Here is a 13,130-nt window from a genome sequence, read left to right as displayed (position 1 = left end):
CCTCTGATTATTGAGTAATGGAATCACTCGTGCCATACTTGAAATATTAAGTAACTATGATACAAACAGATTATGAATACATTCCTGATCACCAAGTAGCTCTTAAGAATATATGGATCATCTAGTGTGTTCCTTATGTGACATGTAAACATTTTACTTGTTTTAAAACGTGGTTTTTCGAAATCAATGATTTAATGATTTACTGGATTATGAACTATGACTACATGGTATATGTTCTCTGGTTACCTATTTTCACTGAAAGATATGAATTGTTCTTGATTTATGGAATCATAGAATTTACTGGTTTATAAACTATGGTTTCCTGTTTTCACGGGTTATACTCGAACTGTTTTATTAGGATATTATCTGGGTAGACTGGAGTATGGAGGTACAACTCTGATCAAGCTGGTAAATCCTTACGGACCTAAGATGATCCTTGGGTAGGCTCTCATGCCCCAAGGACACTCTCTTGGGTTAATCATGTGACTACTTATGGTGTACAGGTGGAGATCAGTTATACGATTTATTTCATTATCACGGTTATGACATATTACTGGATCATGATCCAGATATTACGATTTACGGTTAAAACTAATTTCTACTGGATTTTTATATGGATAGGATTCTGGAGTATGTAGGTACAACCCTGATCTAGCTGGTAAATCCTTACGGACCTAAGGATACCCTTGGGTAGACCTATAGGCCCCAAGGCATACCCTTAGGTTGGTTCCCTTTGTTGTGTGCTTAGGGTAAGCCCTTATGGATACATTTATGGGGAACTGCATAATGAAATTTGGTTGGAGGGTTCCACTATGGGTTTGAAAATATGTTGTAAACAATTACTATTTTAAAAGATTTATATCTTTTCACTGGTTTTGATTGGAACACACTAGATATCCCAAAAATCGGTATATCGTCTGATTCAACAAGGAAATTTTATTGTTATATATTTATCTACATGTCATATAGCATCAATAGGTAGTTCTTATTACTGAGCACTCTAGCCGCCGATTTCTGCTTCAAAATTAGGGGAAATTGGCCTTTCTTTGAAAAGTCAACTAAGCATTAATTAGTGTGGCTTTTTAGGTGGTGACATCACCTATCCAAGTGAAAGAAAACCAAGCAAATCTCCACCATTGATGAGCCTTGATCCAAAGGCTATGGATGCTTCAATCCAAGTGAAACAAACACAAATACATATAGACCATTGGATTAAGAGGTGGATCCAAGGCCTCCCATGATGCCACGTCATCAATCCACACAAAAAAACACAATCAATTTCAACCATTTGATCAAAGATAGATCCAATGGAAAAGATTGTGTCTTCTCCAAGGCATCATCAACGTCACCACCGACTAGGGAGTTCGTCGGCGCGTCACCGACGAGTGTGACTCATGCGTTGGTCTGGTCGTCTTCCCTGGTGAGTCACCGTCGCATCCCCGCTGCACCTCTATCGTATCACACCACCGCCGTATCACTGTTGTACCTCTAACGTATCACACCACCGCCGATTGGTTTTTGAAGCATGAAAAAAATCAAGAATAATTCAGTTAAAAAACCATCATGAATTCGAGCTCATTCTAACCGTTTTTAAGCGGGAACGGTTGGATTAGGAGGTAAAAATCATTAATATAAATAGAAACTTCAACCATTAGCAAAAGATAGAGATAATCACACCAAGCATTCCCCATTATCGTGGATTTCGAAGCAAAGGAGTTGAAAAATGAGAGGCTTTTACCTTCGAAGTTTGTCCACCGTCGTCGCTCATCGTTGATCTTGGGTTCAAGGTGAACATCCCATTTTTATCTTGTTTTTTAGTTCGAACATGCATCGGTTTTGGGGTGGCCGGAGTTTGACATAGTGGCTAGTGGCCGGTTGGTATTGAGTTAGGCAGTAGAGAATGTGGTTAAACTGTTGGGGTTTGGATGTTTGAATGTTTGGGTAGTGATTTTAAGTTTAGGGATTAATAATATTTGGGTTTTGATATTTGGGTGTTCTTGGGGTTTTAAAGGAGGAAAATTGTGTTTGATCTTTGAAAAACAATTTTTTGGGTATTGTTAAAGGATCAAAATTTGGCTTTTAGGATGAACATTTGATATTTTGTAACATCCTCAATACCAGGTTAGTGACCAAATTGTAAAATTTCAGAATTTGATGATAAAAGTATAATAATTGAATAGTTCAATGATTTATTTCAAAATATTTCCTGAAAGTTATTAGTAATTATCAAAGGAATTAAAGGGCAAAATGGTCATTTGGCAAGAAAGATATTTTCCCCCCTTTATATGAATGATTCACGTGGGGTGGGGGAGAGTTATCTACAAACTCTTCTCCCTTCTTCTTCTCCTTCCTCCTCCCCGTATCTCCAAGCTCAAAGGTAAGTTTTCTAATTAATTGATTATTTGTTGATTTAAGGTTTGTGTTTTGATCATTAGATGATAACTAAGCTTAAGGAAAACTTAAGTTATCTTAAAATCAAATGATAAAGGAGTTAGGGAAGATTAAAGATTTTGAGTTCTTGAATGAAATCTTGGAATATAGTTCATAATTAGAAGTGGAAGTCAAATTTGACTTGTCATAAGTGGAATTAAGAGATATGAAATGATATAATTGAAATTAGAACATATTGAAAATTTGGGTATGATTCTTGATTCTATATGGAGAAAGGAATTGTGAGGTTAAAGATGGTTTATTAATGGTAGTTTGGTTTAATAACATGATAGGGGTTTAAAATAGAAGAATTGAGTGAAGAGTTGATGATTTTCGGGTTTAAATAGTGATTTTTTGTGCATGAATAGTGATTTTTGGGCAAAATTTACAGATTTCTATAAGGGTATCGATACCCTAGGGGGAGGTATCGATACCCCCTAAAGGAAAAATGGAATTTTTGGTTCATTAAAATAGCTTAAGTTATTAACATCAAGTTATAAGGTATAGAATTCTGATAATGGTCTCGGAAATTATGTTTATGTAGATATTGAGCCTAAACAAGTTCCAAAACAATCAAAGAATTAGGATCGAATCAAAGCAAGGCTAAGGTGAGTGCAATTTAGTTTGTACTTATGTTATTGAACAAACATTGGCTTGCGATGAGCCAGTGACAGTTATTATGGTAAGAAGTGACTCTTAAAATGTTAATTGATTTGTGATTCTTATGTGACATGACTTACATGATTACATGTTATATGCATCATTATATATGTGTTATGTGATATATGAAGATATGAGATTAAGTGAATGAACATAGATGATATATATATGATGATATAAGAATAAGACATGAATCAAATGATATGAGTTATATGGGAAATATATGTGAACAAGATATGATATATATGTGCATGTGAAACCATGCAAAGTGATACGAGCTATGTGATGTACGAATATGAAATCATATGAAAAGTGACAAGAATTACATGAAAGTAAATTACGTGATTATATGCACATATGATATATGATCATAAGAGCAATGATATGAGTACATGAATAAATGAAACATAAGAAAAATGTCCATGTTATATGATACGAGAGCTATAGGTATAGTTGGCATGCCAAGAGTCGAGGGTCTACGCGGTCATTCAGGACAAATCCAGTGATCCTTCGGGATATACATAGGTCATTCGTGACAAATTTCATATGCCACTCAGTGTGACTTATACGAGCTGTGGTGATAGCAATAGTGCACAACCTCAATGTACTCGAATACCTTGAGTTCTCAATAATGTACATGGGCCTATAAAAGATATCAAAAGTATTTATAAGATTTATATGTGATATTGTATGTATTCCTAAGTGAAATGTATTTGTTATATGAGATTGGAAATTGTTTATGCATTAGTATGATTCAGAGTTTATATTATATGTTGATATGGTATAAAAAGAAATTAATGATGATAAAATGAGAAATGAAAAACATGTTAATGATTTTATGTTACATGATATGTGCATGTATGTATATGTTACAGAGAAGAATATATGCTTTGGTATGATAAGGTAGTATCAAATGTTATGCATTATAGAAGTTACATGATGATATGTTTATTCCTTGGTGTAGTGATATATGTGTTATATGATGAGTATATGGTAAGTAAAAGGGTTTAATGATAGTATTTGTAGATGTATGCCTTTTGTTTTTATGAAATGTTATATGGTTATATTATATGTTTTATATGCCTCACTAAGTCATCGACTTAGCGTGTGATTGTTTCACATGTAGGTTTGGAAAGCGAAAAGAGAAGTAAAGAGGAACAAGACATGTCAGTTCTCCTTACTGAAGATCAGATCAGAAATGTAGATCGAATTACATGTATTTTGTTAGAAAGAATTTAGTTGGCATGTAATAAAAAAGATTTGTATTGGATACGCTCTGATCGAGTTTTGCAATGTTGTAAACGTATATATGTAAATGGTAAATGTATAATGATGAACATTTTAAATTTTATGAGTTTTATACATGTTTTGCCGAGGTACTGTAGCAGGGTATCAGTGCCCCTCAAGCACTCTGGAAAATTTTAACATTCGGTACTGTTCATGGTACTCTTCATTACTGTTCATACGGTAATGTTCATATCGTATTTTACTGTTCATGAAAACGTATTTTGTTTTTCAAATTGGTTTTAACGAACCTAATTTAAAAATATATGATCTTATTTAATATAAGTTCAAATGTTCTGTTATTTTATACGAAAATTATTTTAAAAAGTCAATGTAACATCTCGGACTCGTATTCGGGTTGGGGTGTTACCAGGGCCGGTCCAATGAATTTTAATGCCCTGGGCGAGATAATAATTTTATGCCCATAAATTTACAATAGGATTATTAGAAGTATTAGGTGAATCATTGTAATTTCCAATCGGATTATTAGAAGGTTTAATCGGTCTAACAATAAATCTATCTAAAGACCCATGTAAAGAATTAGCCATTTCTTGTTCTTGTTTTTTTCGTTTTCTATTTTGGGCACCCGATGGTTGTTTTCAAGGTAACATATTTAAAAGTAATCAATAAAACAAATATAGTAGCAAGTAAACAATAAAACATATAAATTAGTAGGGAAAGATACAACCTGACCAGTAACCGAAGTTAATGTTGTTAACTTGTTCTTTCTCACAATCAATTGATCTGGAAAATTAATGATGAAATCAAAATAATTAGAAGCAATCACTCTAAAAAATGTCTTGAACGAAAATATTTAGCCACTGTTTTTTTCTTCTTCATCAAACTAAGTTTGCTACTACACAATCAAAATTCAAACAATGTTATTACTTAAGGGTCTGAATTAAAACGAAATGATATTATTGAAAGATTCAATTATGAACTCTTAACATAGACCCTAAAATTATAGATAAAATTCAGAATCGGTAAAGATAATGACCTCCCTATAATAGAAAATTTATATATGCAAAAGTACAAAGACCGAAAACAGAATTAAACCTTAGAGAAACAAAATATGCAAAAGAAATGAACATAAATGGGGAATTGACCATTGATAAAAGATAATAATAATTAAAGTTGTGAAAAGGATAAAATAAGAGGAGAAATGTGTGGTTTGTTAGGGGCAAGAACATCGTAAACCAAGGAAAATAGCCTGGAAATTACAATGTTCAAAACACAAAATCGAAATGACCAATGAATCATGGAGATGAGTAGGTGTCTAATTCCAAGCTACCATTGTCGTATTACCAGACAAAACGTGTCCCCTATTGCCATGTAAAGGTGAGTCACAGATTAATTTACACCCTAAACTCCACTCACGCAAAGAACCCTTAGCCGCTTGGCCCTCTCCCTTCTCTCCACTCACTTCGTCTTCCCCGATCGAAAGCCTTGAGGTCAGCCTCTCGAAAGAAATCCAAAGCTTCGGTCTTGGACTCCGATGACTCAAATAACCTCGGTAAACATCTAACCTTATTTTACTTTTTTATTTTGATTCAAGAACAATAAAAAACAGAAAATGGTTGCATGGTATTGTTTAAGAAAAATCCATACCTCTGTAAATAATAAACCCTACCTTCTCTGTTACAAGTGTTTCGAATAGGATGAGGATGTTTAATCGAATGGTTGCCTTTGCTCACTCCATTTTTGTGTATTTCGCTTGCTAATGGTCCTTTTCTTGAATGGTTTTTTCAAATCCTCTTTCTTCCCCTTTTTTGTGCTCGAAATGGTTCCCTTTTTCTATTTTTTCCACCGACTCTTACTTGTCCTCTTGTTGATTTTTCTTCGTTATTTGGTGAAGTAAAATCCCAAAAATATAGGGATTTAGGTTGCTTTTTCTTCTTTGACTTTGGGGATGATTTAGTAGATATTGAATTTTGATGATTTGGGTTACTACTTGTAGATTTGGTAATTACGGCAAGGATGGCTTGAGCTGGTGTGCGGCGCTGGCAGCTTGCTTCACTGGATTTTGGGCTAATGTTTTGGGTCAAATATATATATATTGTATATATGTGCTTATAAACTTATGCCCCTCAAATATATGTTGCCTTGGGCCAAGGCCCATCTGGCACATGTATTGGGTCGGCCCTGGGTGTTACATATTTCTTGATAAGTATGGGTGTTTGATCCGACAAATTTAGGGTGAGTTTTGGTGTTTGTATAGGATCTAGGCTCAGTTTTTGAATGAACTAAGGATGAACATGAAAAACATGAGATGAATTTGGGGAAGATTTTGGTTGGCTAGAGAGAATTTGGGGGGAAAGGAGGAAATTCTGGAGTGTTGAAATAAGCTCCATGTTAAAATTTTGGGTCTTATAATGTATAACTTTTGGGCTATGTGTTTCATTAAAACACTATTATTAATGTTTTTTTGCTGCGGACTGTGGCTTTTCATTTATTTTATTTTAGTCACCAAATACTTGTAATTCGTTCTTCAAATTTTAAATGAGTTCAATTTAGCCACTAATTTCTTCCTAATTGTTTTGAATGCTTTATTAAATGTGTTTAATCATTAATATTAAATGACAATTCTTGAATCTTTTAAAATGGTCATTCGTTTAATTGTAGCATTAAACCTTTAGATTTTAAATCTTTTAATTTAGTCATTTTTTTAATTTGTTAAAGTTGTAGTTTAAGTTCTTCAATTAGGAATTAATAAGTTTAGAATTATCCTTTTAGGATTAGTTTCTTTAATAATAATTAGAAACAAATAAATAAATTCATAAGAATAGAATCTCTATTTGTTTTTTAATATTGAAAGAAATGGTCTTAAAATAATTAGATTTTTCTTTTTCAATATTTTTAAATAAATAGATATTCTACAAGAGATTATCATAAAAATTAAATATATTCATTAATCAAAACAAAAGGGTAGAGGTTTATTCCTACGTTTAAATTGTTAAGGACAAGTTGTTTAATTAACGTCGAAGGCTTGGCCTTCGTACTTTAAATTAAGAAACATCCTTATTCTTTTAAATAATAATTAATGTCACCTTTAATTTTCTCTTTTAGGGTTTAATAATTGATTAATTCTTTAATTTTTAAGGATGACAATATTTCATTATTTCGATTAAAACATAAGAAATAAAATGGATGTCCCTTGTTCCCATATGTAATGGGGTAAGGGGGAGGTAAGATAGTAGACTGCCCCCAACACTAGGTTGAGAGCAGCTTTCGTAGGAGACCTCCGAATTATGAAATGCCCTCCATGTGACTCGATCCCACGACCTCAAGGTTAAGAACCTTGTGCTCTACCAACTGAGCTGGATGCTCATTTAAACATAAGAAATAATTACCTTAATTTCTATTAGGGGTTAGTTTCTTCTTTAATTGGAAATTAACAAATATTGTGCGTCTCTCAAAATTTAATTAGGTTAAATATTCTTATTTTTAGGGAATAAAAGGATAATTAATTAAATAAATATTCAAATTTCTTAATTTTCAATATAGGGACAAATTTATAATTGGAGGTACTAATTTCTGGGCATTTTGCGGTGCTAATCATTTCTCAAGCGTAATTGACTCCCGAACTCAAAATCTCTAAAACGCAAACTGATTTACGTCTTTTTAAAAAAAATTATTTTAAAGGGCGTTTCCCGAATTTTTGACATTCTTAATCTCAAATGTCGATGACGACTCCAAACGTTTCAAATATTTTCTAAAATTCCAATTTTTAAAATTTATTCCGAATATTCGCGCTTCGAGAAAAAAGTCGTCCCGACATCATTCCCTAAAAGATAATTCTTTTCCCTAAAGGATAATTCTTTTTAGTGCTCAAGTTGTTCTTTTTTCCCTCTCCCTGTACAAAAAAGGATTCATGATAAAATTTGATTAATTCATTGTTTTACTAAGAAAAATAGTGGCTACTTGTTTTATGTTTTTACAACATGAGTATAAAATGATGATGGGAAGCATCAAAGATATGCTTTTAGTATGTTTTGTAAAGAGAATTCAAATCCAATATTGGAAAGTAAACTCTGGGCACGTGAAGCGCTTAGCTGGAGTTACCAATAATGGCTTTGGTATCAAAAAGGAAGAAAACGTGGTGGGATGTGAATGTGCACCTAAGTTTTAGGTGGGAAAATAGACTGGGAAATTTTTAGTTATTTTTTTGTCGCGCGGTAAAACTAGATTTACTGAGAGCCCCAAACCAAATCAAACCTTGTGAATGGATCACAAATTCCTGGAAACAATGCTCCATTCATAGAAATAAATTTATATCAGCTTCAGCCCCACTCATGATTTTTCTACAGTCTCCTTATCCCCCGTGTTTAAACCATATGTGTGTGTGTGTATATATATATATATATATACATAAAAAGGTCCATAGGCTTTCAGTTCTTCTCAAACGGAATTTTTTTTTTCTCCAGAACCCAACTCTTGTAAAATCTTGGGTTTGACTTAATTCTTCTGGGTTTCGGAGCAATGGCGACAACACTGTTTCTGCAGCAGTCCTCTATACTGTCTTTCTCTTCATTTAATCAGAGCCGCCCCTTGACTAAAGTTCTCGATAGTACCTCAACAATTGTCCCTTTCTCGAACCACAGTCGCAACAAACTTGTTTCTGACTCTACTTCTGTATCTGCTCTGCCAAGTGTGCGTGGAAATCCAAGCTCGTCAATATCTTCAATTAATGAGGTAAGTTTTTTTTTTTTTTGGGGGGGGGGTTCTTCAAATTTTATCTAGTATTAACACATTTTTTTGGGGGTTTCAGTTGATTGAGTGTTTGATCAATCGCGTTGACTTAACGGAGTCCGAGGCCGAGTCGTCTCTAGAATTTTTGTTAACTGAAGCTAATGAGGCTTTGATTAGTGCTTTCCTTGTTTTGCTGAGAGCCAAAGGCGAGACTTTTGAAGAAGTAAGTTCCTTATCAACAAATTTGTTTCCCTTCCAAAGAAAATTTCAGTGATTTACATGCAAATGGTTCACTTTCCCCCATTTTTATTTGAATGGGGTGGCGGTGATCTGATTAAAAAGACCGGCTGTGGCCTCTAATATCGTTTCTATATAGGTTGTGGGATTGGCGAGGGCAATGCTAAAACATGCATTGAAGGTAGAAGGGTTAAATGACGCGGTTGACATTGTTGGAACGGGTGGTGATGGAGCGAACACCGTGAATATTTCAACAGGTGCCTCAATATTGGCTGCTGCTTGTGGTGCAAGAGTTGCCAAGGTCACTCAGTCACAATCCCTCGATTTAAAATTATTTTCTCTATCATTGTTTGGGCCTATGGATGCCAAATTTACTGTACTGTTATAACTGTCACACACTTCAAATGTTTCGATTGTCTGTGCTGCAGCAAGGGAACCGATCGAGTTCTTCTGCATGTGGTAGTGCTGATGTATTAGAAGCTTTGGGGATAGTTATTGATTTGAACGCTGAGGTTGGTACATTTTGAACCCCGCCATTTATAGTTGCATTAATGGTCTTCCATGAGGGTATATAGATCACATGGAAGTACTTTATAGTGTGCCGTTCTATGATCATTGGAGGCATAATTTTTGTCCCATTCATTTTGTCATTGGTTCAATGTAAATGACATTTTCCCCTGGTGAGTAGTATGTCTTCCATGCCAACCTACTAGGTGTTTAGGTAAAGCTTAATTATCCACTTATTAGCAGCTAAAGAACAAATCTATCTAGCATCTTGCCAAGCATTGCTAAAAGCTTTTCCATGGTAGCACTAGGTTTTTCTATACAATACTTGTCAGGCTATTGTGTGGAAAGTGTTGAATAATTTAGCTTATATTCTCGTTTCTTAATTACTTTGGAGAAGAAAGGGAATTCTAACATTTTGGGTGTTGCAAACTTCACTTAGTTGCTGTAGTAACAGTTTCCAGCACTCAATAGATGGATAACTCTGTTAGATTCCCCACAATGTTGCTTAAACTTGTAACTAATTATCCATTGCTGTTTTTTGCCTTCTCAATATCTTTAATGGTACACCGTGCGTCTTTTAATATAATTGTACAAAGAGTTCATTCTACATTATATGTAAGGCTTTCAGTTCGAACTTCGAGCACTGTTTGTTCTTATGTGAAATGGAAATGTATTTTTATAGACTAACGCTTGCTTTCAATCTTTTTGTTTTACATTCATTATGGCATGCTGCTGGGAATTTATGAAGACTCTTCATTCCTATTCAGCAACACAACATGCACATCATAACTTCTACATAAGGACCATCTACTAGTACTAGTATCAGAACTTTGCGTGGGCCTCAATAGTTTACATCATGACATTACTCATGAATACATCATATGTTCCTTTATTTTATGTTATCCATGCTGGAATTTTGTTAGGTTGTTTTTATATGGCGTCTGCAACTATATTTAAGTGAAAAGTAAAAGCAATGAGTACCTGGCCCACTAAATTAAATGAATGTAAATTGTGCACCAGATATCATAAATGTAAACCTTAACTGATATTATTGTGGCATTGATCCATTTTCCCCTTTTTTTCTCATTTTCTTGAAGGGAATAGTGAGCTGTGTGAATAAAGCAGGCATTGGTTTCATGATGTCACCGAAGTACCACCCAGCAATGAAGATTGTGAGCCCTGTAAGAAAGAAGTTAAAAGTTAAAACCGTGTTCAATATACTGGGCCCTATGTTGAACCCTGCAAGAGTACCTTTTGCCGTTGTTGGTGTTTACCATGAAGATCTAGTAAGTTTTCTTAGTGCCTTAACAGTATTCATAGAAGTATCTCTTTCGCTCTCTCCTTGCAGCCTAAGAAAGCGAAGGTTTCTAGAATCATGCTCTTTATTTACCAAAATAATCATTTTTATTTTCTTTTAAAGTTAGTATCCATACTAAAAGTGATACTAACTCATAAAAGAAGTTACATAGAAGTCAAATTCTCTAGCTTTCAATAATGAAAAGTACCTATTTTTTAACATGGAAACATGGGAAATAAAATAAAATAAAAGATTACTACATCAATAAGGGTTATAAGTTCTAACAAGGTCAGAGATTTGATAGTTAAAGTTTATTGGAAAAAAATATTTTTATGTTTCTATAGATTTGAACTCAAGCCAATTCATTAAGTTGAAAAACTCATGTTTTCAACTTTTTCAGTTTTAGAAAATATTTTTAGTAAAACAACGGAAACAACCTTTTTTTAATGTTTTTAATTTTCACACAATTTCATTTTCCAAAAACCATTTTCAAAAAATTCAACCACACATTTTCCAAGTACTTTCCTGTACTTGGTAAAAAGACAATGAATAAAAGTTAAAGAGTGCAAACTGCAAATACTGAAGGAGAAATATACGAGTTATTTATTGAAAAATTTGAGCTTTCGTGGTGAAAATTAATAAAAGCTTTGGAAAGAGCAGATAGATGGCATTTGACAATTTTAGGGTCTCTTCCCTGTGAAGATGAAGGGTAAAGGGAAATGACGGGCTCAAACTCTTCCAAAACATTAATCGACTATGGAACCTTGAGATCACATACAAATCGTATATATATCCAACCGTCGCTATTGCAGTAGATTTTGTAAGGCATGCATTGTTGCTTGCTCGTATAACATCTGATGGATGCCATAGTCTTGTAGTTTCCACCACAAACCATGGTGCCATACATGTGATCGTATTACCTTTCTTGCACTAAAGAAATAGAATATGAAAAAGCATTTGCATTTCTATGTAATTTGATAGTTTTCTCCTTTAATCCACTATCGAGATGGGTTCCAACTGTTTGAAACAGGTCCTCAAAATGGCTAAAGCACTACAGCGGTTTGGCATGAAAAGAGCATTAGTTGTGCACTCAGAGGGTTTAGATGAAATGAGTCCCCTTGGTAAGCTTCATTCCTTTCCCTTGGCTCTCATGTCTTCTTTAAATCAATTGCAATCTCACTGCATATGTAACACAGGGCCTGGGCGAGTCCTTGATGTCACTCCAGAAAATATCCAAGAGTTTGCATTTGATCCATGTAAGATCTCGTCTGATGTTTTCATTGATGCAGTGAAGCTGAATCCTTGTTAGATGTATTTATTGAATGGTAGAAAATCGTTTTAAAACCGCCGTCTGAGAAGATAAATTTTTTGACAGTGGATTTTGGCATTCCTCGCTGTACTATAGAGGACCTGCGAGGTGGTGAGAAAAACTACAATGCGGATGTGCTGAAGCGTATTCTATCAGGGGAGAAAGGGCCCATTGCAGATGCACTTGTAAACCACTTGATTCCCCCTTGTTTTTTGTCTCTGCCTATATGTGAACTTGCATGCCATATTATTATTATTACTACTTTCTGTTGGATGATTAAAAGCCTATAAATGTAATTTAATGGCACTAAGATGAATATGATACAATATTTTCAGATCCTTAATGCAGCAGCAGCGCTTCTAGTGAGTGGGCATGTGAAATCACTTTCTGAAGGGGCAAATTTGGCGCGGGAGACACAATTATCTGGGAAAGCGCTAAACACGCTTAATGCATGGATAGACGTCTCAACTGTAAGTGAAACCTTTCTCCTCCTTCGTGCTTCATTACGACACCTCATGTCTTCTTTTCTTCAATGCAGAACGTTAAAGAAAAAACTATACTAAAATAAAGCACTTGGGTCGATGACATTCAACTCAGAGGTCTAAATGCTGGGAATATTTTTGATAAAAGAAAACATTTGGCTTCTACAAGATATAAAACCAGCTGCTCTCTAAAAGGTACTTGATGGTCGCTTTGGCACATTTGAATAATACCATG

The 13,130-nt window shown here is 34.3% G+C and overlaps 1 protein-coding gene across 1 annotated transcript; it reads left to right on the top strand.

The window, feature by feature from the left end:
* Positions 1-8,756: 8,756 nt before the first annotated feature.
* LOC120200884 (anthranilate phosphoribosyltransferase, chloroplastic-like) lies at positions 8,757-13,037 on the top strand. Its single transcript, XM_039201616.1, has 10 exons — positions 8,757-9,066; positions 9,143-9,286; positions 9,440-9,601; positions 9,729-9,812; positions 10,905-11,093; positions 12,135-12,225; positions 12,301-12,360; positions 12,480-12,598; positions 12,749-12,883; positions 12,952-13,037. The coding sequence occupies exons 1-10, from the start codon at positions 8,854-8,856 to the stop codon at positions 12,979-12,981; spliced, it is 1,227 nt and encodes a 408-aa protein (XP_039057547.1). The 5' UTR covers positions 8,757-8,853; the 3' UTR covers positions 12,982-13,037.
* Positions 13,038-13,130: the final 93 nt, after the last annotated feature.

The sequence above is a fragment of the Hibiscus syriacus genome, unplaced genomic scaffold (assembly GCF_006381635.1).
Source record: "Hibiscus syriacus cultivar Baekdansim isolate YM2019G1 unplaced genomic scaffold, ASM638163v2 tig00006613_pilon, whole genome shotgun sequence".
NCBI classification, from domain to species: Eukaryota; Viridiplantae; Streptophyta; class Magnoliopsida; order Malvales; family Malvaceae; genus Hibiscus; species Hibiscus syriacus.
This window is presented reverse-complemented; position numbering and strand designations above follow the sequence as displayed.